General features: G+C 49.7%; 2 protein-coding genes across 2 annotated transcripts in view; one reads left to right on the forward strand and one right to left on the reverse strand.

Annotated features, from left to right (window-relative positions):
* The first annotated feature begins 216 nt into the window (after nt 1-216).
* LOC122392706 (citramalyl-CoA lyase, mitochondrial-like) lies at nt 217-6724 on the forward strand. The gene is made up of 7 exons (XM_043387895.1): nt 217-504; nt 1511-1639; nt 1977-2171; nt 2527-2719; nt 3136-3249; nt 5150-5328; nt 5681-6724. The coding sequence occupies exons 1-7, from the start codon at nt 394-396 to the stop codon at nt 5774-5776; spliced, it is 1017 nt and encodes a 338-aa protein (XP_043243830.1). The 5' UTR covers nt 217-393; the 3' UTR covers nt 5777-6724.
* Nucleotides 6725-9944: 3220 nt separating this feature from the next.
* LOC122392707 (LDL receptor repeat-containing protein egg-1-like) overlaps nt 9945-27479 on the reverse strand; it is a 44102-nt gene continuing 26567 nt past the window's right edge. Inside the window, exons 3-5 of the mRNA XM_043387896.1 lie at nt 25833-26004; nt 23084-23329; nt 9945-16116 (exon numbers count right to left, since the gene is read on the reverse strand). Coding sequence (XP_043243831.1) covers nt 15909-16116; nt 23084-23329; nt 25833-26004 — 626 coding nt within the window. The 3' untranslated portion in view covers nt 9945-15908. The remainder of the gene's footprint in view (nt 16117-23083; nt 23330-25832; nt 26005-27479) is intronic.

A 27479-nucleotide genomic window follows, 5' to 3' on the forward strand; every position in this document is an offset into this window, starting at 1 on the left:
CTATTTCATCCTGGATCAAACATAGGCGAATAAAGCAAGATTCTTTTTTCGAGAAAAGTGTACATTTATTAGGGTGGGAACTGGGATGCAGCGAATAGTTTGAATATCTTACGAATATCGCAGCTTGTATGCCTTACTAATATCACAGCTAGGAAGACCCTTCGAAAGTTTTTAATTGCTTGTTGCTTCTCAAAGAGTGACGACTCAAAAACTGCGCGACTGCTACAAAATACAGCAAGATGCTTCAGCATTGTCCAAGCCATTGGCATTGTAGGCGGCGGGGCGGTTTTTGGAAAACATTTGTGTGGAACTGGAACAAGTGTGGAAGACATTTTTTTTAGAGGTAGAGAGGGCAAAACGAAGTTGAAGATTTATAACATTACTGTTGTGAATATGATGCGTTGCATTTCCAAGAGTGTAAGATGTCTTTGGGACAAGCCAGCAAGTCATTTGTTTCAGCGACATTTCATTTCAACTTCAACTTCGTTGCAAGATCAACTGAAGGTTTGTCTTGCTTTTAGTTTTCATTTTTTAGGTTCGGTAGAATAAAGACATCAAGTGATATTGATGTACAGATGCATTTGGTCAGCATTTAGCTAGTTCAACCCGCACACTTTAGGGGGTAGGAGGGACTGCTCCCCTCTGTTTGTCATTAATAATTAGATAAAAAGGTGGCTGATTTTTTTCCTGAAACTTCCATTAGGTACCCTTGGATTATTCAATTTTCCACATCTTGGAAACAATATGACCCTGCCCTGATGACTTTTGACTTATGACCTGTTTCTCATGATCATGTCTGCTATAGTGATTTGGCATTTGATGGTATGTTGGCAGTTGGCATGCATAAGCATTTCCAACTTTTGTAATTATAAATATGCCAACATGTGAAAGCTATCCCATGCATTATGGGCAGTGTTAAGGCCACATAAGGGTCAGGTCAAGGTCATTGATCCTAGATGCCCTTGGTTAACTTTTTCAAGTCTTACATGTATAGTTTTTTCAGTGTATTTTTTTTCTTCTTGGGTGGGGGCTGATTTCAATTTCGGCACCCAGTTGAACATTTGAGAACTAGCTCAAGCTTTGGTGAATATGCAACATGTTATAAAATATAAAGCTGTCAGTGGTGGTTTTTAACTATTGTGGATAGCTGGCACTTGCAGGATGGCTACTGGCCGGGAACTTGACCTGACCTGATCTGACCTATACCTACCTCAAGTGCATGAAAACATTATGTTTGATCGAAATTGGCTTGAAATTTAAAATCAGGACACTGAAGGCCAAAAAATCAGAAACAGTTTGTTACAGTAACATAATTTGGAGAAGTTCTAGTAGACCCCGATTTTCGTGACTTCTGTGTCATTGATCTGGACAGTCAACCAATGACCTAGGACCTTCAAATAATGCAACATCAGCTTCCTCTCCTCATGGGGCAACAGGCTCGTTTTTCCGCGGAGCTGCTCCCCCCCCCCCCGCCGTATCACTATTTCTGAGACGATCCCGCCGCCGGTAGCCGTACACCCCGCGGCGGGCGGTGCTGTACGTGCCTGGCAGCGACCGCAGGAAGATCGACAAGACTGCCTCGCTGGACGCCGACTGCATCGTGCTCGACTGCGAGGATGGAGTGGCGCTCAACCGGAAGGTGGGTACGACCGCGCAGTATTACCGCTGCCAGTGATTGGGGGATAGTGTGCATGAACAGGTGGCTAATGCTAATTTGAAGTTGTTTTGGTCGTTAAACTTGTGTCCTTGTCATGTGCTTAGGCCTAGGTCTAGTTGTAAACATTTTGATATCCCATGAATGTTTTATACTTTGGTTTTAACAGTTCTTTTTACTTTGTAGTAATTGTCCTCCATTTCATCTTTTAAAAGTCATCAGTATTTCACATGAGCTTATCGCCCGTCTGGGTGTGCCTTAGCCTTCCTCTCTGTCTTCATGTCGCTGACCCTGCCCCTCTATCCCCTCCTCGGTCGCTCAGGAGGAGGCGCGACGCACCATTCGCGAGGTGCTGCACACGGGCAGCGTCAGCTTCTCCGGGAAGGACTGCTCGGTGCGTGTCAACTGCGTGGAGAGCGGCCACTGCGAGACGGACCTGGAGCACGTGCTGTCGGCGCGCCGCCTGCCCGACACGCTGCACCTGCCCAAGGTGGACACCGTGGAACACGTGACCTGGGTGAGTTGATGACGGCAGACTGGTAACGGCCGCACCTGTTGGCGTCATGCGCGCCGTAAATACATAGGACACGGTTTGAGCACTCTGCAGCCGCCTCGGTCAAAGATTTGCTCACGAAAACACACTAAGTGACCAGGAGCAAATTTGCGGCGCAAGGGCCAATGAAAGGGCTGCTTACCAATGAAAGTCTGAGAAGCATCGCCAAGTGTTCCATATATGAGAAAGTTAATAAAAAGCTCTTTATTGTACAGCTGGGTTATTTTGTCTTCTAGCTTAGCCTGAGCAATCGCGTTGATGTGTCTACAAGTGAAATAAAAGTGATGATTTCGTTTGTTACTCTTCTATTTTCTTTCAGTTTATCGACCGGCTTCGAAAGCACATGCCAGCAGACATGAAAACTCCGATGAATCTCATTTTGTTTACCGAGTCGGCGATGGGAATGCTGAACCTCAGAGCCATCTGTGAGCGGACGCTGGAACTAACGTCTGACCTGCCGCTCTCGCTAGATGGCCTCGTATTCGGCTCCGACGACTTCTGTGCTGACATCGGTGAGCGGGCAGCGTTGGTGTTGCATGGCCTTGCGTTGGTGTATCTCTTTATTACCCTGGAACCACTGCCATCGTTTCATTCGAGCTATATTTGCTGTGCAGGCAGAAAGTTGGTAGTACAAGTTACAAGTTGTAGGTCGTACTCGTAATCGTACTAATTACGATATTTCTATACGGCTACGGGTGAGGATTAACATCGAAAAGTTAACCAACACAATCACACCTCTTGCGATGATCACCTCCTGTGACTTCCTCCCTCCTTCCCCGCCCCACCCTGCCCGCCCATCGCCCTTCTTTGTGTGTCGCTACCCCAATCCCACCCCTACCCGCTACCATTTTACAGCTCTCTGTGTTACCAGGCCGTCGTCACGCGGCCTTATTTCACCCCTGGTCTGACACTACCGGACCTTTGGCAGGCGCCACGCGCACTTCGGAGGCGCGGGAACTACTGTTCGCGCGACAAAACTTCGTCATGATCGCCAAGGCATTCAAACTGCAAGCCATAGACGTCGTGTACATCGATTATAAAGGTGGGTTATATAGTGCGAAAGGCCAGCTAACTTAAAAGTGAAATCGGTCTTTATTGAGGCATGGGCGGCGCGAAATGGCCGCAGGCAATCTGCGTAACTTGGCGCTGCGGCGGCAAAGGTGACACTTGTGGGACGGCGGTCGGCAGACCTGAGGGGCAGGTGGGGAGGGGATGGAGGGGCTTGGCGGGGAGAGGAGGAAGAGGGAGCTGGCTGGGAGACCAGGGAGAGGAGAGTTAGGTAGAGGAGACGTGAAGAGGAGCAGGTTTTCACCCCTGAGAGGTCCGCCGAAATGTGAACTGAGAACTGGCCGACTGGTATTTGTACTGTTGGACGTGTGCAACCCAGGTAGTTGAGCATATGCTTGTTTCTTGTGTAGTGCTGTTTATAAATTGTGCACGCGATTACATATAGTCTGTTCCATATCAAGCTTTCAGGCTGCAGAGCTTGCGATCGCACTGCGATAGAAAGCAGTACTTTATTTCACATATAGCTTTTATATTTAAAGGCGCAAACAATTGAAAAAGAGGATTACCGAATGAACTTCGACCGTAAGCCTGATACAGACCAGACATCTTATACGACATTGTGCAGACTTTATTATAAGCAGTTCAATGTTTAGCCTCAAAATTATTTTCAATTTGTTTTTCTTATCATGATTTTCCTACCATTCATCATCTTATAATCAATTTAGGATGTAGATGCTACATCTTCTACATTTTCTACGCGATCCAAAATTTGCGACCTTGTTCCAAAAAAAAAAATCAGGTCAGGAGTTGAAAACACTTAGGGTGAAACGTGAAAAGCCGCAAGGATCAAGCTCGAAGTTGGCAAACAATCTCGGTGATATGTATATCTTAGGGTGCAAGGTCGGACACTTTTTGGTCTGGGTAGTGTATTGTATTCCCGATCCCCCGACCCCCGTTGTATCTCGTATCCTCTTCACGCTCAGTAGGGCCAGTGCCTACAGATCTCCCACGGTGCCGCCCTCCCGCGCTGACCGCTGCCCTGGTCCTCTCGCTGACCGCCGCCCTGGCCCTCCCGCTGACCGCCGCCACCCTCCCGCGCTGACCACTGTCGCCCTGGCCCTCTCGCTGACCGCCGCCTCTCTGGCCCTCCCGCTGACCGCCGCCACCCTCCCGCGCTGATCGCCGCCCTGACCCTCCCGCTGACCGCCGCCACCCTCCGGCGCTGACCACTGCCGCCCTCCCGCGCTGACCAGCACCGCCTTGGCCCTCCCGCGCTGACCACTGCCGCCCTCCCGCGCTGACCACCGCCGCCCTCCCGCGCTGACCCCTGCCGCCCTCCCGCGCTGACCACTGCCGCCCTCCCGCGCTGACCACCGCCGCAACGGCCCTCCGGCGCTGACCACTGCCGCCCTGGCCCGCGCTGACCCCGTACCCGGGGGTCGGTGTCGGGTGCGGCACGGGCCCGGTAGTACGTATCCACTGCGCTGCAGTCGGACGGACAGCTGAGCTGTGTTGTGGCTGGGCCGCGCCGGCCGCGCCGCTCAAGGTCGCCGTGCCTCGTGTCTGACCCGTGAGACCTGGCTGACGCCGGTAGGTGACCCCTGAGGCCGGGGTAGTAGTCGGGGAGGGCCCAACAGGGTGTCAACTGAGAGTGTTTTGTGAGATGGGCTCGTAGATGTCCTGTCTCCGACATTGACCGTGTTTCGTCCCACCGACTGGCCGTGCCTTGTACCACTGGCTGGCCGTGCCTTGTTCCACAGGCCGTGCCTTGTCCCAAAGACTGGCCGTGCCTTGTACCACTGGCTGGCCGTGCTTCGTATCGCAGATAGGCCGTGTCTCGTCCTACCATGACTCGTCCCCACCAACTTACTGTGCCTCGCCCTAACTGACCGTGTGTCGTGCTGACTATCCTCGTCCCTCCCATCTCTCGGCAGACCTGGAGGGATTACGGCGCCAGTCGGAGGAAGGCGCCCAGTTCGGCTTCACGGGGAAGCAGGTGATCCACCCTGGCCAGGTGCCGGTGGTGCAGAGTGCCTTCTCACCCTCCCCCGAGCGGGCAGAGTGGGCCGCTCGCCTGGTGGAGGCGTTCGAGAAACACCAGACCTCCGGAAAGGTGGGCCAACGGCGCGCGAGACGGGAGCCGGGCGGTGGGGGTGGGGTCTTCCCTGGCGTGGGCCGGATGTGGATCCACTTTAGTATTACGTTTTGAATGTTGTAGTTGATTTTATGTGATATTCGGCATACCTACCAAATAGGAGAATACGTTAGAATGTATGATAAGCTACATATTAAGAAAATGAAATTGAATGTAGCTGACCATCCCAGGTATATTGCACCGGCAGGGATTTCTTTTCTCTGCTAGATTTCTCTGTCATGTTTTATTTTAAACGATGTTCTGAAATTGAACATCCACCGTAACCCTGCTTTGGTTTATCCATTCAGTAACGTTCTTCCGTGTTTTGCAGGGCGCCTTCACGTTCGGCGGCCACATGATCGACCGACCGCTGCTGCTGCAGGCGCACAACGTGCTGCGAATGCAGACCCGCTCAGAGGCCAGCTGAGCCGACCTCGGGCCAGTGACGTCACACGCTCACTGACCAATGACATCGCGGCGGTCCACCCCAGGTAGGCGCCCTGCTGGGGAAGGAGCTCGACTCGACGTTATCTGCTTGCTCAGTGGTACGATTGGTGGTTATTTTTGACGCGAAGAAGTGGATGAATTTTGGTGAGTTGACGAAGCTCGGAAGTAGGCTGATTGGCCAGAAAGTGATAGAGCTTAGCATGACGTGTGTGGAATTCAGCGTTGCTTTTGTACTGATATAATTGTATGGATTTATTTTGCATAGATACTATTTGCGTGATACTTTCTTATGACCTCTCAGCGTCGCTGAAGCACATTTTTCGTTAAGATTGTTAAGCTATAAGGGCAGCTACCTGGAAACTTAATCGCTGCCATTTATTTTGTTGTTGTTCGGAATTTACGCCAGGATATGGCTAGAGCGTTGTTTGAGGTCTCAGCATTGCTCAGTGGTCGGAGTATATGAGTCGAGTCAATTGGTGAAGTCAAAAGTCTATGGGTGGAGTCTATGGTGAATTGAGTCAGTGATCGGTGGTTGGAGTCAAGGGGCGGGAGTCAATGGTCAGTCCAGGAGCGGCCGACAATGTCTGTGAGACCACCAGTCAGGTGCAATGTGTTTGTGAAGGATAAGAAAGGAATCTGTCTGTACGGGGACCCGCAGTTGCTACTGTACAGTGACCCTGAGTAAATTGACACAGCACCTTCACAGGGAACAACGATAAGCTGTCAGAGGGCACGCACAGAAACTGAAAGCCTCAGCTGCTTTAGTACAGGAACCGGCAGTCGATATCAATGTTATCGGTTGTTACTGGACAGGACAGACGGTTAGACTTGGGGTTCGTGTACAGTAGCAACTGCGGGTCCCCGTACCCCCGGGTAGGCCATGCTAGTGTATTTTCTATGTACGTGTGAATATATAAGCATAGTTTTAGAGTTGCAAAGTTTTGCCAATGGGCTGCTACCGGCACCGCCCCGCCCCACAAAAATTTTCTGGGATACCGGCATACTACCACGCCCCAAGCAAAAAACCGCCAAATTACCGGCATACTAAAAAACCTGCATTATTGATTCTGGCTTACCCCTACATGAGATGCCACATTTTGGCAATTTCAGTAACCGCCCCACCCAGCAGCCACCCGTTGTCCAACCAAAACTACCAGCAGCCTGATTTTGGCTGTTGGCCCCACAAATACCACAATTTTGAAACTCAATTCCAGTCTACAGCTGTTAAAATATCACCTGTAATCAAAGAGGTATTGCCTACAAAAAAAGCATTAACACATTCATAAAAAAGCAAGGACAAAAAGAACTTGAATTAGGCACAGAAATGTGTTTCTGAAGACTGCACAGTGAGCAGCAATCACATTTACCACAACCGTTCTTATATTCCACATTCTCCTAAAATGTTACAGGTACCAACCAAATAATGAACTATAGATAGTCACAAATCACAATATAAAAAACTACAGATTCGGCCATGTTGAAATACCGGCATGCTACCAGACTTGTGATCAGCTCAGTTGAGCCGGCTCAACATTTTGCCAAATTATTGAGCTGTGAGCTGAGCCGGCTCAGTAATGCATTGAGCTGAGCTGCTGTCTGAGCTGAGCTGAATGAGCTTGAGCTGAGCTGAGCTGAATGAGCTTGAGCTGAGCTGAGCTGAGCTGAGCTGAGCGAGCTGAGCTGAGCTGATTGAGCTGAGCTGAGCTGAGCTGAGCGAGCTGAGGTGAGCTGATTGAGCTGAGCTGATTTAGCTGAGCTGAGCTGATCCAGTTCTAATTCTTTTCAGTTCATGCTTGGAAATTAACTCAGGCTTTGATGCTTCAGCTATGAGCTAGCTATGGAGTGAGTAATACACTAATACACTGCCTTCGTGATCGCACTTAAAAATATCAAAACTCTAAAGAAATCAATACCTAGTAATCACTAATCAAGCTTAGTTTCTTTCATCCATATTGCATGGAAATTGGAAGACCAGGGTCTTGGCCAATTTACAGGCTAATACATACAGCCAGTCTCAAGTTTCAAGTCAGACTGCAAGATGAATGCCTACTGTCAGGCTTTGATGCTTCGCCTTGACACTCTGCTCCGCAATGTACAATTCAGCATTCTTCACTTTGTTACTTAAAGGTAGTGTGCCAGCTTTCTTGGACCGTATGGAGTTAATGGCCCAGATAAGGAGAACCGGATTTTTAAAACTTATCCATACCTTCAAAACTCATGGAAACGTCTTAGATTCTTCAAATTTTGAGTACCCCAGTGCGAAATTCGCCCCGACGGGTTGTCGGTCGTACCCCAACCACATTTCACACCACTATGAACAATAAATGCACACACTGAAATCGCTATTACCGATATGCTCATCCAATCAAGTTTCGATAAACCCGTTCATCATCATCTCCTGCGGTTTCGAACACGCCTGTTAGGTGGCTTCTGATGCTCGTCGAGGTCGGAATTTCCAAATACGCGTGGTGCGTCGGGCCGCGCGCTCTGACTTCGGCCAAGAAAAATGCGTCAGCTGATCATTGTCATTTCTGCCACTTGCGTGTGGTGAAATGGGGTCATAACTTATAAGACGGCTTTTTCATATCAATTATTTTACATAAAATCATATTTCAAACCATAAATAATGTTCGACAGCCAAATAAAAGAAACAATACCAATACGGGCTTACAGTTTAAGGCTCGACATTGTGTTGTCTACGATTAGACAGCTGATAACTCATTCCCGTACGTCGTATGGTCGTAACACTATAATGACCTTTGCTTATTGTCAAAAGTGCGCCGCATTCGCGATTGTTGCCCGACGCCTGTTTGCAGGTGAGCCCACTACAGTTGTTATACATATCTAAAAACCGAAAAACTTTTAGGCGAAAAAGGCACTATTCCAGGCCCATTTTTGATTTTTATTGCGATATTAGGTAAAAACAGAAGCTTCTTATCCTAGGAAAAATAAAATGGGAAATCTTTCAAAGGTGGCACACTACCTTTAAGCAGTTATTTAAATTAATTTTATCGATAAGGGTTCTTACCTCTGCATAAAATATTTACAATTAGGAATTAGCAAATAAAGTTCCTCTTCGTTGGATGAATGTGGGCTAAGCAACCATATCCTATTGAAAGTGGGGTGGGGCAGAGGCGCTAACTGGAACTATCACCTTCTGAGTTCTGATGTCCATTATATGGGAAAAGCTCCCTTATTCACACGCCGACTATGAATTCTAATAGTGTTGACATTGCCTTGGTTGAGATCAGGGTGGTGTTCTAGGTTTCACTGATAACAGTACGCTGCAGCACGCTGGAAACCCCGTTTGACACACGTGTCAAACGGGGTTTCCATGGAGATATAAACAAACTCTTATCTCCAAGTTCCAACACTATCCCAAAATGTAACGTCAGCTCCTGGCAGGGTGCCAAGAGCGGATGGCGGCGTGGGCGTGCTGCTCTCGGCCGTGAAACACCGCCTAGTTGAGATGATTCCATGATGTTTTTTTTTCGTCTAGAAGATTTTCGTCGGACAATTTTTCGTCCGCAGATTTTCGTCCGACTTTTTTTCGTCTCGCATTTTTTCGTCTGTACATTTTTTCGCCCGTGCATATTTTTCGTCGGTACATTTTTTTCTGAGCGGAACCTGAGCTGAGCTGAATTGAGCGGAAACTGAGCTGAGCTGAACGGGAACTGAGTTGAGCTGAGCTGAGCTGAGCGGAAACTGAGCTGAGCTGAGCTGAGCGGAAACTGAGCTGAGCTGAGCGTGAGCGGAGCGCAGCCGGTTTGAGCGGAACGTGAGCTGAGCTGAGCCGCGTTAAACTGAGCGGGAGCTGAGCGGGAGCAGATAAGACGGAGTTGAGCTGAGCGAGCTCACTTTTTTCTTGAGCTGTCACAAGTTTGCATGCTACCGGCAACACATGCCAGCTACCACGAAAAAACCTGCGGTAGTGAAAAATTACCGGCATGCCGGTAGTGCGGTAGGGAAATTTTGCAACTCTACATAGTTTCCAGTGACGGGCTCTTCGTGGCTTCATCGATGCAAATTTTCTGGGGTGGCTGTATGCGTCTCGTCTCTAGTTAAATTTCATTTTTAGGGTAACCGTGAGTCAGTGTTTGTCATTCATTTGCTACGTGAATCAACTACATATGCGCAGACAAAAACCCTTTCTACACACTATATTTATTACGAAAAGCTTACACACATGACGTCTACCGGTCTACACTCTAAATACAATTGTATGTAATACAAAGCAGCAGTCTGAAAACACCGCCTGTAGGCCTCGTCGGACATGGCTGCGTTCACTTGGTCGGACCGCGGTCGGCGTGGCTGGTCCCAAATGGACCTTACCGTTTAAATATGCGTCTAGTCTAAGTCACAGAGCGCCACGAACACATCAAGACCACAACAGTACAGCTGGCATACAATTACATACAAGCACTGCTTTTACACACCTAGCTCTAAGCGGCGTCCTTACTCTAGGCGCGCATACATAGCACATTCACAGACAATGGGCAATCACATACAGATAACAAGCATATCGACCCGTAACGAATACAAAAGACGATCATGTGTACTGGTATGTATATATTCTGGTGCTGCGAAACGGCCGGCATGATTCATATTTGTACCAACTGATGGCACATCACGTCCAAAAATGGGCCAGATGTCGCCGAGATGGCGATAGTCAGTGTGCAGGTTTTAGGGTTCGATGCTAAACCTTCAAGCTATTGGATGACTTTTACTGCATAGTTAATTATACACAACGTTATCTGAACGGGTGGATCTATAAAGTGAAACTGACGTTACTGACGTTCTTCTTGAAACTGACGCACAGTTGGTGGAAAGGGGAGGCAACAGTCAACCAATCTGTTATCGCCTTCGCCCTTGGGCGCAAACATGGACAAGCTGGCTTTTGTATGACACTACACAATTCCATCGAACACATCATTCGTCGCGTATCTAAGCCTTAGTACGGTGAGTCCATTGCGTCAGCAAGGGTGGTGGAAAATAAGCATAAAGATAAACCAGGATAGCCGGCCTATCAGTCTCGGACTGCAAGTGTAAATCGTTCTCTCCCCACTGACTGTCTCCGGTCTTATCAATATAAGCACACAGCCGTATTGATTCTTCCATTGCTCGCTCGAACATTGCACTCTCTCAAGCTCTCGCACTATCCCATCACTCATTCAAAGGCAACTCCGAATGCATTTCTGCACTAGCCTTCAAAAGCTAGCCATTCTCGTCCGTCGTATTCCGTCAAGCCCTACTGCTCACCAGTATTCTACTAATTTGCTTACTTTTTCCGAAAGTTTCTACTGTTTTCTACCGTGATCTACATTTCACAAGCATATTCATTCGAGTTCGTGTGCTGTCTCGCGAAGCTGTCAGCATTCTGCCCTTTTGCAGGGCGGCGCCACAAATCATTCACACCACAGCCAGATGAGCCTCGTCAGAGATGCCAATTCCAGGAAAACTAAGCCCCATTGACATTTGTTGGTACTCCATACCAATTTAGCCATAAGTGGGAAGTTCAGTGACTATGATGGACTTTCCTTCCGTCTGCGTTTCTGATCACTTCCAGTCAGCGCACCCTACCAGGCATGGCTGCCAACTCTAGTCTACAGTCTACATGTTCGCTACTGTTTCTAAAAAATGTCTAGACCCTCTCGATCTTTTCAACCGCCAGCGACTAACCTGCGACTTTCCTCAGCTCGACAGTGCACTGCTCCTCATGAACATATTTTAAGTTATCTCCCACTCTTAGAATCTACCATATCTCCTCACACGTTGCACGCTTATCTCCATCAACCGCACCATGCTCCATTTCAGCTTCAATATCCACCAGTGTTCAAAGTTATTCAAACACCATATCGTGAAATATTGGCCCCTCGCAATCAGGTCACTTAGCGCGCGCACATTCTTTCGTCGGAAATGGACACTTCCTGTGAAGCTTGCAAATTTCTTCGAACCGAATATTGGAGCTTTGCTGCATTGAAAGGGGCAAATTTTGCTGTTGCGAGAACGCACGCCACTGACATTTTAGTATGAATTTTGACCTTCTTCGATGAAGTAGTTACGCTCGGTAATGACATGAACAATGAACATTGTCTGCGGTTTTCGCCTGTGCAGTAGTTTCTTAGAAATTTCTTTCTTATCTTACACCACTGCATTTGGCACGTCTTACGGAGCAAGGAAATAAAAGTAGTGTACTTCTGCATAAAAAAACCGATCATGATATCATTTGAATTTGTGGGTGTCCCGTACGGCTGTAGACATGACATCGTACGATTAAAACAATAAGTTATTTTTCATCTCTCCCTTTTTGTACGATAGATTTTGTCAGCAAAGAGCGCAGCAAGTCATTGATCCATCCACTCACGTGCAGAGAGGTTCCAGCTCTCTGAGCCCGTTTTCAGTAACTCGTGCAGCCATCGGCTGAAGATAGGTACATACTCTACTCCCTCCTCCTCCGACTTTAAATGATATTCTGATTTGCTGCTCAGTCCACCTTACCTACATTAACTAAACATTGTGCTGCTGTCATCATCCTTAGTTTCTACCTATGCAAAGTATCTGCCATTCCTCCCTTTATTCCACTGGACGATTTGAACGTCCCTTACAGTACTTACGGCTTACCCCATATCAGTCTCCCCTAATCAGTCTATCTGACCGTCTAAACGATCGACCCCCCCCTCTCTCTCTCTCTCTCTCTCTCTCTCTCTCTCCCTTCATTATTCCTTAGTCCACTTGTTTTGTTGATGAGCCCACTCCCCACTTGCTCCTCCCCACCTCACCTCTCCAGGCGCTGGGGCGCTTTGTACATGCATCAGTCCGGCCCTTGGTCCCTCCACTCCCTCCTCTCAATCCCCTTCTTTCCCCTTTCTCTCGTTATCCTTATGCACATTGGCTAAACTGAATGCACACCCCGCGAGGAGCTATCGGTGAACGTCTTGTGCGCTGCACTTTAGTGATTTATAACATGTTGTGGTCGAGAAAATAGTATCCCGATTGGTTTGTTGCTCAGGTTTTCGATAATCCGTAGAAGTTTCGCCTGTCTTTACTGTCCTTGACAACTTGTCATGGCTCGGTATTAGTGCTCGTCGGCTTGAACAATATCCTGGATTGAGTGTTGAGGCAGAGGCAAAACTGCAGCGGATGCTTAGAAATGATAAATGAGAGCAAGCACGGAGAAGGCTGACATAAACTGAGTTTACGCGTTTTCAGCAACTTTAAATTGTTCGGCCTATTTGCTATGTTTCTGTATTGTGCGCCTCAGAAGACGGAAACGATGGTGCTTAGTATCTATAAACCATTCATGCATCGTCGTGTGCCACGTTAAATACCTACAAAATAACTTTTATATGCACACAAACACACAGACATTCATATTTACACACCTCCACGACATGATTAAGTAGCTATACCCTACCTATTTGCAAGCCATCCACGAATAATGTCTGGAAAAAAAGAGATCCAGGAACAGTGACAAATACAGGTGCACACTAGTACAAAAGTAAGGCGGAGACTGCGGTTCTTTAAATAACGGTAATATGAATATATATTACTGACCGGGCCGACGAAATTATTTGGAAACGAGGTTTGCAAAATTGACGGAGGCCCGAGTGCGGAGCACGAGGGCCGGAGTCAAATTTTGCAAGCCGAGTTTCCAAATAATTTCGTACGGCTGAGGTCAGTAAGATTTTTCCTACATGCCGCATACCTATTAAAACGTTTTGACAGGTTTTGGTGACACTTATACAATTGTTTTGTCCATAATTTTCTAACAATGATTGCGCTACTGCTGTGGATGAAGCTTTGAAGGAAATTCATGGACGAAAATGCATCAAAATACCTTACTTCAAACGGAATCGTCTCTGAAAATATTTCCTCAGAATGGCACAACAATTGGATATCCAAGGAACATAATACATGAATGATTTGCCACTACATAAGAACAAGAAGAAGGTTTACTATTCCTAGTGATAAAACGTGAATTTTCCAGTTTTCTTGCAAAAATCTTTGCTTTATATAGGTATGTAATCGTGCTTTGTTGACGCCCTATGGCAAAATGTTCGTGAACTACATTATATTTTCCATATTTAAATTTTACATGTTTGTTTCGAGGAAAGGACTACAGCTGTCAAATAATAACGCAATAAATGAATAAACTTAGGCCCAAGGAGACAGTGTATATATAAAACGAAGATAAGACAACAAACGATAATGGATTTCGGTTAATAGGCGCATATCTAACCATAATTTTGGCTTTGTAGCCAATACAAAATATTTCAAAGCCCTTTATAAGCAGAGCAGATATTTTTTTACAAAAAAAGTTAGCTTTCTAATTTTACGATGCAAATATCATGCAATAATGATGTCAATTATATATTCCCTGGGTTAATGCGAGCTAACGCGATAAACTCTATAGTTTAGAGGTCATTGCCCTGGGCAGTAAACTCGGGCAGTAAACTTTTGTTTCCTGCCCGGCCTATCAAATAACATGGCATTTTGACACCGACAGTTTCTTGGTCATAGTTTTACTGCCCGGCTCGTGCTGTGGTTAAGACATACCCCGGCATGTAGGAAAATGCAATCTTAGTAAATATAACAGGAGATGAAGATTGCGAAAAACTTTATATTGCTTTTTAATTATTTTGAAGGCTGCGCGGGAATCGTATAAGGCAACGAGTAGGTACCTCATTTGATTCCATGGGAAGGCTTGTAAAAAGATTAAGCGGCCCTAAAATTAATGCAAATGACGAAGAATGTTTGCAATCTCAAATCATGGCACGTAACATACTTCAGTACAATAACCAGACCCAATCAAATGTAATTCATTTAATTTAATTTAATGACCCAGGAATCTCTTGTAAACCTACTGACGTGCGACCGACGGAGGTTCTTCAGTATGTTCGCTACAGCTACAGTCTACACGCACCTACATCCTACAATCCTACATGCAAGATTACTTTACTAATACCTACATGGACCAGTGTAAATAAATAAAAATAAACTTCAGCTCTATCGAGATTCGGTGAAGCGCACAGCTTCGATAGCACTTCACATAAACGTATAAAAAGATGTCTCGCAAAGCTCTCAACCATTGGCTGGCCGTCATACCCGCTAACATTAGCTGCCACTGGTTGCTTGGGCCCGGTGGGGAGCGACGAGTGACCTCGCTATTGTACTTGCAATTAATTTGTGTCGACACCGCGACCCGTGGCCAGGAGCCAATGCGATGACTGAGCCCAGAGCCGCCAAGGAGATGGTGGGTGTCGGGGAATGAAAGGATTAAGGAAAAGGGGAAGCGAGGGTACGCAAATTACAAGGCAATGCAAGGCCTTGGCTCCCAGCCCGCCATGACCGGTGACCTGGAACAGTAGCCGCCGAAAATCGAACTGACCCAGCGACATCGGCCGGGTCGATAGATGAGCCATAGACCGACGCGATAATTTATCGCCTGGAATTTCTGCTGACTGGCTGGCTGGAATCAGACGGGTCGGATAGCTAGTGTGAGGGCGGTGCCTTACTGAAAACGAACGCTGCCTGGTGGGGCACTCTGGCCTTCTGACCTTCGGCTGCTTAAACCAGGTCGTCTCGGACCCTGCCATAGCTGTGCAACTCCCGCTGACTATACAAGTGTCCAATACAATTACCATGCACTACATACAACCCCCAATGGGCGCGCTCCATACAAAATCCCCAGCGAGACGACTCGGTAGGGCTGTAAAAGGTGAGCCCGGCGAGACCGCCGCGCAGCGCACAGTGGTCAGGTTCGGGGGCGATCCGACCATAATTACAAATAGCCCTTCAGACCAAGAAGTGGTCCATGTCGCATTTTGATATCTACAAGTTCCTCTGTAAGAAATAAATATTTAATGGTTGAGATTCCATGTTTGAGCCATGTTGGAAACCACCCTGTACAAAATTGGCACCGGAGTTCGGATATGAATCCGTTCTTTTACCCAGCCGGTCACTTGCTGATTGCGGAGATAACCAATCAACATGATCGCATGGTGAATGAATGGCTGAAGCTGATGCCGTTGTCTGCGGTGACAGACACGGTGGGTCTGCCGCAGCCGGGTCCCACGCCGGCCGGCGGCGGCGGCTGGCGCAGAGCGGTGTGTTCAGCGGAGCGTTAGCAGCGTCAGCAGCAGCAGCGTCAGCAGTGTCGGCGGCAGGCCGGCGCCGAGCAGCGCGGTCGGCCCGGCGGCGCCGGCGCGACCCCCGGCCTCCGGGTGCCGCGGCCGGCGGCCGGCGCTGACCGGCGAGCGCGGCTCCTCGGGACAGTCGAGCTCGTCCTCGCCGCCGTCACAGTCCTCCACGCCGTTACACCTGTGGACGGGAGCAACGTCACAGTCCAGTGCTCACATCCACAGCCCTCCGCACCGTGATAGTGCGGAGTCACAGCCCTTCGCATCTTCCATCCCCATCGCCACCGTCCTCTCCACCATATGGTCATTTCCGCGGCTACATAACATGTTTCGGGAAGGAAGGGTTGTGCCGCATGGCCAATGAGCGCACACGGTGCACTTTGGAGATTCTTACTTTGGCAAACGGCTTTGGATCCATTCCGTATCATCAATCATAATCCGCATTTTCATATTCATCCGCTAATACCAATACAAAGTACGCTGGTCGTCAAGAAAGTTTGTCGAAAAGCATATAAGTATGGAGGAGGAACGCAGCGACAATGTTGTTGCGCCTTTCTGTCTGTTCACATTTGTACCAATAACACACTCGGACGCCGTCGGCTCAATTCGGCGCATTGTCATCGATCTCCGCCGGTGGAAAATAGCTGCCCTTCTACCTGCACCGCCCGTCCGCTCCCCACTTCCCGTCGCGGAGCATTTCCCAAAGTTGTTCGACGACCGGCCGGTGCCATTCCTCTGATGACTCGCCCTCTCAAATCTGCGCGCCCGCCTCCACACAGAGAGCGCGGCTCCATTTCATCTCCGTTCACGTGTCCGCCCGGTGAGGCCGCCACTGATATTGCCCAAGTTGGCCCGGCGGCCGACCGCCCCCCAGTCGCACGGTGACACGCAACCGGAGCCGCAACAAAGAGGGCCGCTCGCGCCGGCTGACGACTGCCGACTCTCCGCGCGGCCCCAAACGCCCTCCGGCGCTATGAAATATCAAATCCGGCGTTAAAACGCGCAGTAAATCTCTCCCCGTGGCCGCCGAGAAAATTTATTATTTGGCCTGTTTGAATATTCTAGTTGCGACAGTTTTATTGGCACAGGCGGCGCGGGCGGCGTGGCAGGACGGTGCCTGGTTTCGCTGGGACGTTACCAGTATGGGTCAGATCAGATCGGGACGTTCATGTCCTATTGCCTCCCCCTCGACCCTTGCCCCGTTCCACCGGGAAGACTGGCTCGGTTGCCGGGCTCCCCTCGGCCCAGCAGCGGACGGCGATGTTTTCTATTGCTGCCGGGCGGCCGTATTTTATTCCCGGAGCTCGGCGGTCTCCGTCGGTGTCGTCGACGCCGCAGGGCTCGTTATTGCCGCCAGACACGACTCTTTGTGCGCGTCGGGGGCGGCGGAGTCGCGGACCTGTTGCGTGTCGGTATGACGTCACCGGCGGATCTGGGCGGTGTGTGACGTCACTGCCGGCAGGATGTCGTCGTCAGGGTGTTGTTGCTGGCGCCGCCCGAAGGTGTGTCCGGAAACCTGGCGTGATGCCGCAGCTAAGTGCCTTTATATCTCGGCCAGTCTCCAGGTGACTGCGCCTCGGGCAGCTCGGCACGACTTGACCTTTGCCGCTGCTGAAACGGCGCCTGGTGACCTGGCGACCCTCGGTGACCTTAGCCAGCTCCTGGCGAACTTCGCAGCCGGCCTCAAACAAAGACCCATCTCGGGCCGGTTAATGAAAATCCGCCGCCTCCGCGCCGCCGGCTACCGGCTGCAATTGAACGCCTCTATCTGTATCGAATCGGCGCGCCGGAGCTGTCGATCAAACGGCGCCACATCAGCGGTGTCCCGGCTGGACGGCGATCGCCCCGCGCGCCCGACCGGCCCTCTCAATGGCGGTGATAAGGAGCGACGCGCCGCCACCCGGTAAATAACGGACTCGATAAACAATTATGGGGATTTGGCGGCGCCGCCGACGGCACAGAGCCGCCCAGAATGGACCATAACGGCGTTTAGCGTGTCCTCCGATCAACTCCCCTCCCTGTTTGGCTGTGAAAGGCCGTCAACACCCGGGTTTATCTTCGCCTCCAGCTCTGTGCGAGCCACCGCTTCGTCAAACCCGGGTGGACGACGAGGGTCGTTTGGGAACAAAGGACAGGACGGTGATGATGGGGATGGTGGGTGGGCAAACACTCCGCGCACCCCTCGTGCACCGCGGCTCGGCTCACACTGCGCGTGTTATCGGCCGACCACGGCGGGCCGCCGCTATCGCCCCCCCTCCCCCTCCCTCTTCCCTGGACTCCACTGGCTCGGTGTCGCGTCGTGTCACCTCGGCCCGCTAATCACGATTCAACGTCCCGTTAATGCTTGATTAGCGTGTCCTCCGATCAACTCCCCTCCCTGTTTGGCTGTGAAAGGCCGTCAACACCCGGGTTTATCTTCGCCTCCAGCTCTGTGCGAGCCACCGCCAAACACCCCAACCGGCCCGGCCAGTGGGCGCTACTGGGGTTCTGTTGGGACGGTTTACTATACTACCAGGTTTGTCTGCCATTGAGGCTAGAAGCAGTCCACGGATTTTCAATGATTTTGCCACATGTTTGCGCCTATGTGTTCCAGGATCAGACATCGGACGTGTATATACGCAATTATTTAGATGACTTCTTCGGGATAGGGCGCGGAGGATCGGACAGTGCCGACGTAGCGTATGCGAGACTGCGAGACATTTGTGCGGAAGTGTGCGTGCCGCTGGCCGAGCGGAAATGCGCCCCGCCATCAACACGGATGGAGCTTCTCGGGTTGTGATCGACACAGAAACAATGACCCTAGCGTTGCCAGACGCCAAGCTAGTGGGCACCCAGGAGTTACTAAAGACACTGTTCGGGCAACAGAAATGCTTACAGCGGGAACTGCTGTCGGTGGTGGGACGTCTAGTGCACGCCAGCAAGTGCGTCCCGCCGGGGAGGGCGTTCACTAGACGCCTGCTAGATGCGGCGCACTCGGTTAGCGGACCGAACCGCCGGGTGCGGATCACGGCCGATGTACGGGCGGTTTTACGGTGGTGGGCCACTTTTTGCCGATGTGGAACGGCATTCCCCCCCCCCCTCCCGCCACCGGGCGAGTACGACCACTGTATTGTGATGAACACGGACAGCTCACGTCGGGGGATGGGGGCGTGGCACGGAGACGAATGGTGGATGATGGAGTGGCCCCGCGAGCTGCAGTGTGACGTCGCGCCATCCATGACGTGGCTGGAGCTCATCCCCGTCATGGTGGCATGTTTGGTGTGGGGAGAGAGATGGGGCGGGCACCGCGTGCTGATCCGGTCCGATAACATGGGGGTGGTGGGGGTCTGGGGGGAGGGGATGGTCGGGGTCGCCACTGATTATGGCGCTGCTGCGTCAGCCCCTGTTCTGGACGGCGTTCCATGAGTCCGCTGTATCCGTCGAGTACGTGGCAACGAAAGAGAACGGCGCGGCCGACGCGCTCAGTCGGCACGACTTGGCGCGGCTTCCGGCGGCTGCGGCCACAGGCGGCCCAGTGTCCGGTCCGGCCCCGTTCACACGGCATGTACGGATCAGGTCACACCCGTCGGCCGTGGCCATGACACGACGGGGACCACAGTTGCCAGGTCCTCCTGTGCACACGGCATATAAGGATCAGGTCACACCCGTCGGCCGTGGCCATGGCACGACGGGGACCACAGTTGCCAGGTCATCCTGTTCACACGGCACGTACGGATCAGGTCACACCCGTCGGCCGTGGCCATGACACGACGGGGACCACAGTTGCCAGGTCATCCTGTTCACACGGCACGTACGGATCAGGTCACACCCGTCGGCCGTGGCCATGACACGACGGGGACCACAGTTGCCAGGTCATCCTGTTCACACGGCATGTACGGATCAGGTCACACCCGTCGGCCATGGCCATGACACGACGGGGACCACAGAGTGCCAGGTCCTCCTGTGCACACGGCATGTACGGATCAGGTCACACCCGTCGGCCGTGGCCATGGCACGACGGGGACCACAGTTGCCAGGTCATCCTGTTCACACGGCATGTACGGATCAGGTCACACCCGTCGGCCGTGGCCATGACACGACGGGGACCACAGTTGCCAGATCATCCTGTTCACACGGCATGTACGGATCAGGTCACACCCGTCGGCCGTGGCCATGGCACGACGGGGACCACAGTTGCCAGGTCATCCTGTTCACACGGCATGTACGAATCAGGTCACACCCGTCGGCCGTGGCCATGACACGACGGGGACCACAGTTGCCAGGTCATCCTGTTCACACGGCATGTACGGATCAGGTCACACCCGTCGGCCGTGGCCATGACACGACGGGGACCACAGTTGCCAGGTCATCCTGTTCACGCGGCATGTACGGATCCGGTCACACCCGTCGGCCGTGGCCATGACACGACGGGGACCACAGTTGCCAGGTCCTCCTGTGCACACGGCATATACGGATCAGGTCACACCCGTCGGCCGTGGCCATGACACGACGGGGACCACAGTTGCCAGGTCCTCCTGTGCACACGGCATATACGGATCAGGTCACACCCGTCGGCCGTGGCCATGGCCAGCACTTATATCGCGTTCGTCGCGCGCGCCGCGCGAGAAACACTCCGCGCACCCCTTGTGCACCGCGGCTCGGCTCACACTGCGCGTGTTATCGGCCGACCACGGCGGGCCGCCGCTATCGCCCCCCCTCCCCCTCCCTCTTCCCTGGACTCCACTGGCTCGGTGTCGCGTCGTGTCACCTCGGCCCGCTAATCACGATTCAACGTCCCGTTAATGCTTGAATCTGGCCATCGCCGGTGCGCCAGACGCGTCGCCGCCGTCGCGCCACCGAAATGGGAAAAGGGGGGGGGGGACTGGGTAGGGTGGTGGAGGGGGCTACCGATCGGGCCAATCCTCGGTGGCAGTAAATAAAGGCAAGGTGGACACATCCTCATGTAAGGAACTGTGTGGCGACAGGCATATTGCAAAAAGCATGCGAATATAGTTTTCCAATTCCAGGTGTGGTCAGTGAGCCAAAACGAATGACATGTATATATGGTTTTGTAAACAAATTTCCTGACATCATGTTTATGTACAAATTAGAGATGCCACAAATTTGCAATTTCATTACCCGCCCCGCCCCGCAGCTACCCCTTGCCCAACCACAACTACCCGCAAGCTGATTTTGGCTGAGCCGAACCCGCAAAAAACCCGCAATTTTGAAAACCTGCTTTTGCAAGAAAAAAATACAGCTGGGTCAATGCTAGAGCTATACAAACCTTACTGTTACTTGCTTCATTGCTGTGCAGAAAAAGACAGCCAAACAAATAGTAAGGACTTGAAATTGCTATGCTAAGTCCTCAGGAAGTGCACACTGGATAGTGGATAACGAATAATGCATCAATACATTTGAAATTCCTTTCTGAAAAGAGTTCAGTAAAATCTTTCTCTCACCTTACCCTTCAGCATTGGCTGAGGATCAAAATTTTACTCTGGCTCCCTCTCAATGTTAGGCTTCTGGAATGATATTGTTATCAAAATGAATGTTGATATAAAAGATATGCGATTTCCAGTTAAAAATAAATAGTGACACGGTGAATAATAAGTATCCAGTCGATCTACACATAAAACAAATCATGCAAAATCCCAGCAAAAACCAACTAACCACCAATGAACCACGCGTTTCTGGAAACATGCGTCAGAAGCGTCACCAACAGCTGATTGCAAAGAATGTTACAGCGACTAAATTATTGCGGCCGTAGTTAGTGCGAACTTGTTGCGAAAACACCGATGTATAATGCATATTCATGTGCCATTCTGATAAAGTTATTTTACACAACAGCTAAAGTTTTACCATTTAAGGGTTAATAACCGGTTAAGAAATAAAGAGACAGTAAATACTAAATTAAATGTAATGATTTCATATACATGGTCTTGGTCTTGGTAATGCTCTCCGGCTCTCTCGTCATACAAATGATAAGCACGTAAAAAGACAAAAGAAATAAATGCGACCAGCTACGTGGTTTTGTATGTAACATGTATAACTGCTATTTTGAGGTATTCAAAAACCAAGACAGAAAAATTGATTGTAAAATTATTGCGTCATCAATGACAGCTTTCCTTTGCCTCAGAGACCAAAATTGACGCAGTCAAATGCCAATCCTTGTCAGAATGTCGGAAGTGCGCCAGTATTGTATTGCGTTATATTTGGGCCGCCCAGTCAATATTTTGATTTTTTTGTAAGGGTAATTGGTGTGTTATTTTCGTAATATAGGGTGGAACAGAACATAGGATAGGTAATCAATGAATTTGCATCAAATTTTGTTTAGTTGATAGCTCTTTTTTATGCCGACCAGACGCAAATAAAGTAGCATGTGGCATTTGCTCTGATTCTGGGTTCTTCCATAATGTATATCTAGTGCACACTGCACATAGACTTCAGTTCAGCTTCCTATAAGTTTGCTTTCAGGTTCTTTTATGTTTTATGGAATGCTTTCATCAGCAATTATTTATGCTTTGTAGTTTGTTGCTTATACCTTGGTTTGGTCATTGCTAGACTGTGGATGCTATTGCTGGTTGTTTTCAGTTTTGCATTTGAAATGTGCTTGCTTGATATATTTCTATATTTGGTTCTGTTTTAAAAGTTGTTTTGATGAATATTGTATTGCTAACCTGAGCAAATGCACTTGGCATTGTGTTTTGCATCTAAAAAAAAAAATATATAGGTTCTTAAGTCTGACCGCCAAATACCCGCCACACGACAAGTTTTGCTTCTCGAACCCGCCAAAAACCCTGCGGGTTTTGAAAACCCGCAGAAAGCGGGTTCGCGGGTTCAAAAGTGGCATCTCTAGTACAAATAGAATGGTGTACTTACTTTATAGGTACAATTTCATAATAACTACAATATTATCTATGGACTGTTTTTGTTTTGTCAAACCAAAAACTAACCACCCATAGGCGGCGGAACGGAGAGGGCACCGGGGCACCGTGCCCTCCTTTGATTTTGGCATTTTAACATTATCCCTATGGGCGTTGCATGGACAGAATGAGACCAAAAGTAGGCAGTGCCCCCCTTTGATTGAAGGTGTTCCGCCGCTACTGTAACCACCACTCCCCGCGCTAGCGCCCCACACAGGCTCTACGGCTGCCGCTGCTGCCCACCTTCTGAACTGCTCGATGCAGACGTCCGATCGGCAGTGGAAGGCGCCGTGCCGACACTCGCGGCAGATCTTCTCATCCTCTCCGTGCGGGCAGTCCATGTGGCCATCACACACATTACACCTTTTCAGGCAGAGCCGCGGCGGCCCGGAGAGCGTGCAACTGAACTCGTGCGGTCGGCAGGAGCGCCGCTCGGTGCCACAGTTCCACTCGTCTGAGCCGTCTGAACACACCGGGTGGCAGTCGCACCTGCGGACAGAACACGGGGAGCACGGGGTCGGCACGGAGTGGCAGCGGCGGTCACACAGCGGCACGGACTCGCGGATGCACACGGGACGAGAGATGAGTTGGGAGTATTACTGTTCAGCTCCAGACCTGAACGGCTCACATTTGCGCTCGCTCACTCGTTTTATTGGTACAAGTGTTTTATGGCTTTGCTGGTACATAAATTGGGCTTCTTAAAACCAATAAAATATTTGATAAAACATGTATGAAATATCAGATAGGTATCGGTTTCGTATTGGTATATCAAATCCGGTTATCAAATTACTTGATGCCTACATAAAGAATGAGATACGCTGGAAGTGGAACGATATTTTTTTCTTTTGCAACAGCTCTCCTGCAGATTTCCTAGGTACCTATCCATGACAATCCCCTAAGCTTATTTTGGCGACAATGTCATATTTTGCGAAGCCCGTTGGATCCCATTAAGCATCGCATTTATTGCAGCATATAAACGTTAAAATTGTGATGCCAGGAATGCATTAATTAATGTCTCTGTTGAATTATTGGTAAGCTTTGAGTGCGGCACTAGGCATTTAACAGCGTCCTACATTCATCGCAAGAGGCGCATCAAGTCAACATTTCGTCGTTTTACAGGCCACTGTTCCAGTGCCATTATTGACACTACATAGTGCACGTTTATACCAGACACCAGGCACCAAATCGTTGTCACTTAAGATCTGGAACGGCAAGTGGTGACTGGTGCCCAGGTCGTCCAAATACTCTAGGTCGTCCAGCCCCAGGCATCAAACGCGATTCGGGGCCACAAAAGCATTGTGGCCTGTGGGGGCCCCAAAGACCGATGGAGGGCGCTCGTGCTCTTGACGCTCGCGCTCTTAAATGGACTTTCGATGGTCTCACATCGACTTTCGTTTCCCGATCACTAGCTTTCAGGAGGAAAAGTTTGAATGGCTCGATGGGCGGTTTCTACTTTTTTGCACCCCATGTTTCTGGATGGCGTACAGCTGCACCCCTGCACCCCCTCTTCCGCCACTCCTGGCTAAGCATGCGTACAACTGCATTCCTACAGCTGCAATAACAAATGGAGGACAAAGTGATCCATTTTTCCATCTGTCAGTCTGGTGTATGCACTGTGCTCACTGCAGTTCTTGTTCTTAGCATTGGAACTGTGCTACAGCCTTGCGGCAACCCCTAGTTAAGCCGCGGCGGCACGGCGTTCGCTGTATAGGTATGTCGGCACCTTGGCCACTGCAGCGGCAATGCTGAAAACAAGGCACAGGATCGCTGACGTTTCATCACATTGCACAGTGCTCGGTCCAGCCAGGCCCCACGGCAGTGCCGTGCCAGCCCCGTGGCAGACATTTCCCACGGTACCGAGGCGGTCATCACACCAGCATCGAGCCAGTGTTGCGGCGGTCCCGCTCTATCCCCTCGAGCCCATTGTGTGAAGCAATGGCCGATCGGAGGGTACTTTTAGTTTTAGGCACTTTTGTTGGTCCTATGACATATCACTATGACATCTATGATTTCCATTATATGTTGCCTTTATTTATGCCTATTTTCTGAATGGTATTTGTACCTAAAAAAAAAAATTGAATAAATAGATCGTGAAATTCGTAACATTGTAAAAGCTGATGTGAATCTGTTAATTTATTGCCAAGTTATCTGTCGCAAAATTGTGATAATTGTCGTGTAATCAGTTTTTATGCAAGTCTGACGCAACCCCCTCATCAGCGAAAGCGGCTTAAAAAAACCTGAAATGTCCTCGATGATTGGAGTCACTTTTTGCAGTTTTTATGCACTTTTTTGCTACTGTGCTTCCTCTACATCGATCTCTCCGCGGCGGGTAGGTTGAGCAGTAATGGTTGCAATTTACTTACTGAGCGTAGAGCGACACTTTGGGCAGATTTGTTTGGATTTTATGCTCCTTTTATGACCAATTTACGCGTTCGTCTATCGCCTCCTTTCCACTTACAAATGGGGAACAAGACGAGATGGTTAATAGCCCATCAACTCGTGAGCACCCTAGGGCTCAGCTACTCGAAAGTGGCGAAATAGTTTGAAACTGTCATTTTATATATTTCCTGATGTAAATTAAAGGACATTAGCATAAAGTTTTATTGTACCTTTGACAGTAAACAGAATGAAAAAAGTTTTCCGTGGTACCCTTTTTTATTATCTACCGGATTAATTAATCATGTTTGCTCAGCATGCGTATTGCGTATGGTTACGGTGTACATATAAGGTGCAAATGGGATTAGCTTTCACATGTGACCGACAAAGTGATGTGCTACATGTATTGCGTCTTTACCGATGTTCAGATGTTTCACGTTGCCAATTTATCAGCATATAAGTATAGCAGCTAAGAAGTAGATGCACAAATAAATGATAAATTATATCCAGTAGTGCGTGCATTGCCTACTCCGTGGAAAGTAACTGAAGGACCAATAAAAGCGCCAAGGAGATACTGTTCCACCCTGGCTCCACCCCCGTGAAGACAGTGCCCTACCTCTCCTCTGCGTCAACGCAGACTCCGTTGGCGCACTTGAAGCGGTTCTTGCCGTGGCACGGCTCGAGCATACAGTCGCGCCGGTCCTCATCACTGCCGTCCGGGCAGTGGGTGACGCCGTCACACTTGTTGAGCGCCGAGACACACTCGTGACTGGTGAGGCACCGCCAGCCTGCCGGCACACAGCCGTAAGGCACGTGACTCGGGGTGGACCCAGGGGAGCCGGGCCGGGCTATGAGGACAGGTGTCAATATCTGAAGTTCAAGAATAATGCTTTCGATGTTTAACGAGTCTTCTTAGGCGAGTGAAATACACAAGTTCATCTATTACGGACGCTACAGGAAGGACAACTGATTGTGATGTCCCCTTTTTCATTGGGGTCCGCCTGAGCACTTATGTGGGCAAAACGTGAGAAGAAAGACTGATTAGAGAATGACTTTCAGCGAATAGCTTTTTAGTTCTGTGCTTAAGTAAATTGAAGAAAGAAAAAAAAATGAATTGATAAGGAAAAGACCTTTGATTAATGTTCTCTCTTTCGTCCAAATGCAATTTACACTGTAAATTTCAGGCTCAGTCTTTCAATTACGCTCAGCCTATTTTCCATAAAATCAATAAAATTGCATAAGCCGTTACAGCGCAATGCCAGCAACAAACCACTCATTTACCGTGCCACCGCTTTTCCTCAGTCATCCCTGCGGCCGCTTTGTGATCATTGTTAATCAGGCATGGCGCTCCGTTTGAATACCGTTTCAAATATCACCGCTAAGCAAGCGGCCCATGGTGCTCTCTGGGCTTATGATTACACCGTGTTGGAGCGCTTCCTCCCCGCCGGCCCCGCACAGAGCGGCATCCGACCGAGCTGCGACAGTGGCGGTTAATAAGCGGACCTCTTCACCAGCGCACTCATCGGGCCGCGAGCCGGGGCTAATGAGAAATGTAAAAGTTACTGCCGGCCCTAGACCTGGCGTTATGAACCCGCATATTAATTCCAGCGCCATCAAATTAGGCGGGAGCCGTTTGGTATCCTCAGGGGCGCTCCGAGCCTCGAAGGCCCTTATGGGCAGAGCCTTGGGACCCCGACACAGCCGAGGACTCGAGAAGCTGCGATAGCCGCTGGAACCTACGATCAGAGCTTTGGATGTTTTGGATCCTTCGGCCAAGGTCACCGTAATTCACACATTCAAAGTCTCGGACCCACTAGCACAATCTCGGGGTTCAACTGTTTTCCAATCCATTCAGGGTTTTCTCAGACTGGGTAGAAACTCCTTTGCTTCACTTAGCGGCTGCTAGTAAAAATCACTCAGTTCATCTAGCATTACTCAGTGTAACTTTAAGTCATTAAATTTTCTTACATTAGGCTGCCCAAAGAGTTACAGAAAGGGGGCATCAAAATATCAGCAGTATACCTATAACCCTTAGGGCCATTCACATAATTTCAGCATTTAGCGAGGGGCCAAGTGTTCCTCGGAAAGAATCCTGCGTTTTAGACTGCTAGGCATCCAGTGACTTCCTGGTAATTCCACAGGGATTTGTTCGGTCTCCCCTATGGATTCGGGAGTAATCAGTGCTCAGGCTCATCAGAATTTCCGGCGACTAAAGACGAGCGTTATACCAGTCATTAGCATATTTATATCCAAAGTCCTCTCG

Source organism: Amphibalanus amphitrite, unplaced genomic scaffold (assembly GCF_019059575.1).
Source record: "Amphibalanus amphitrite isolate SeventyFive unplaced genomic scaffold, NRLGWU_Aamphi_draft 000498F_arrow, whole genome shotgun sequence".
Classification (NCBI taxonomy): domain Eukaryota; kingdom Metazoa; phylum Arthropoda; class Thecostraca; order Balanomorpha; family Balanidae; genus Amphibalanus; species Amphibalanus amphitrite.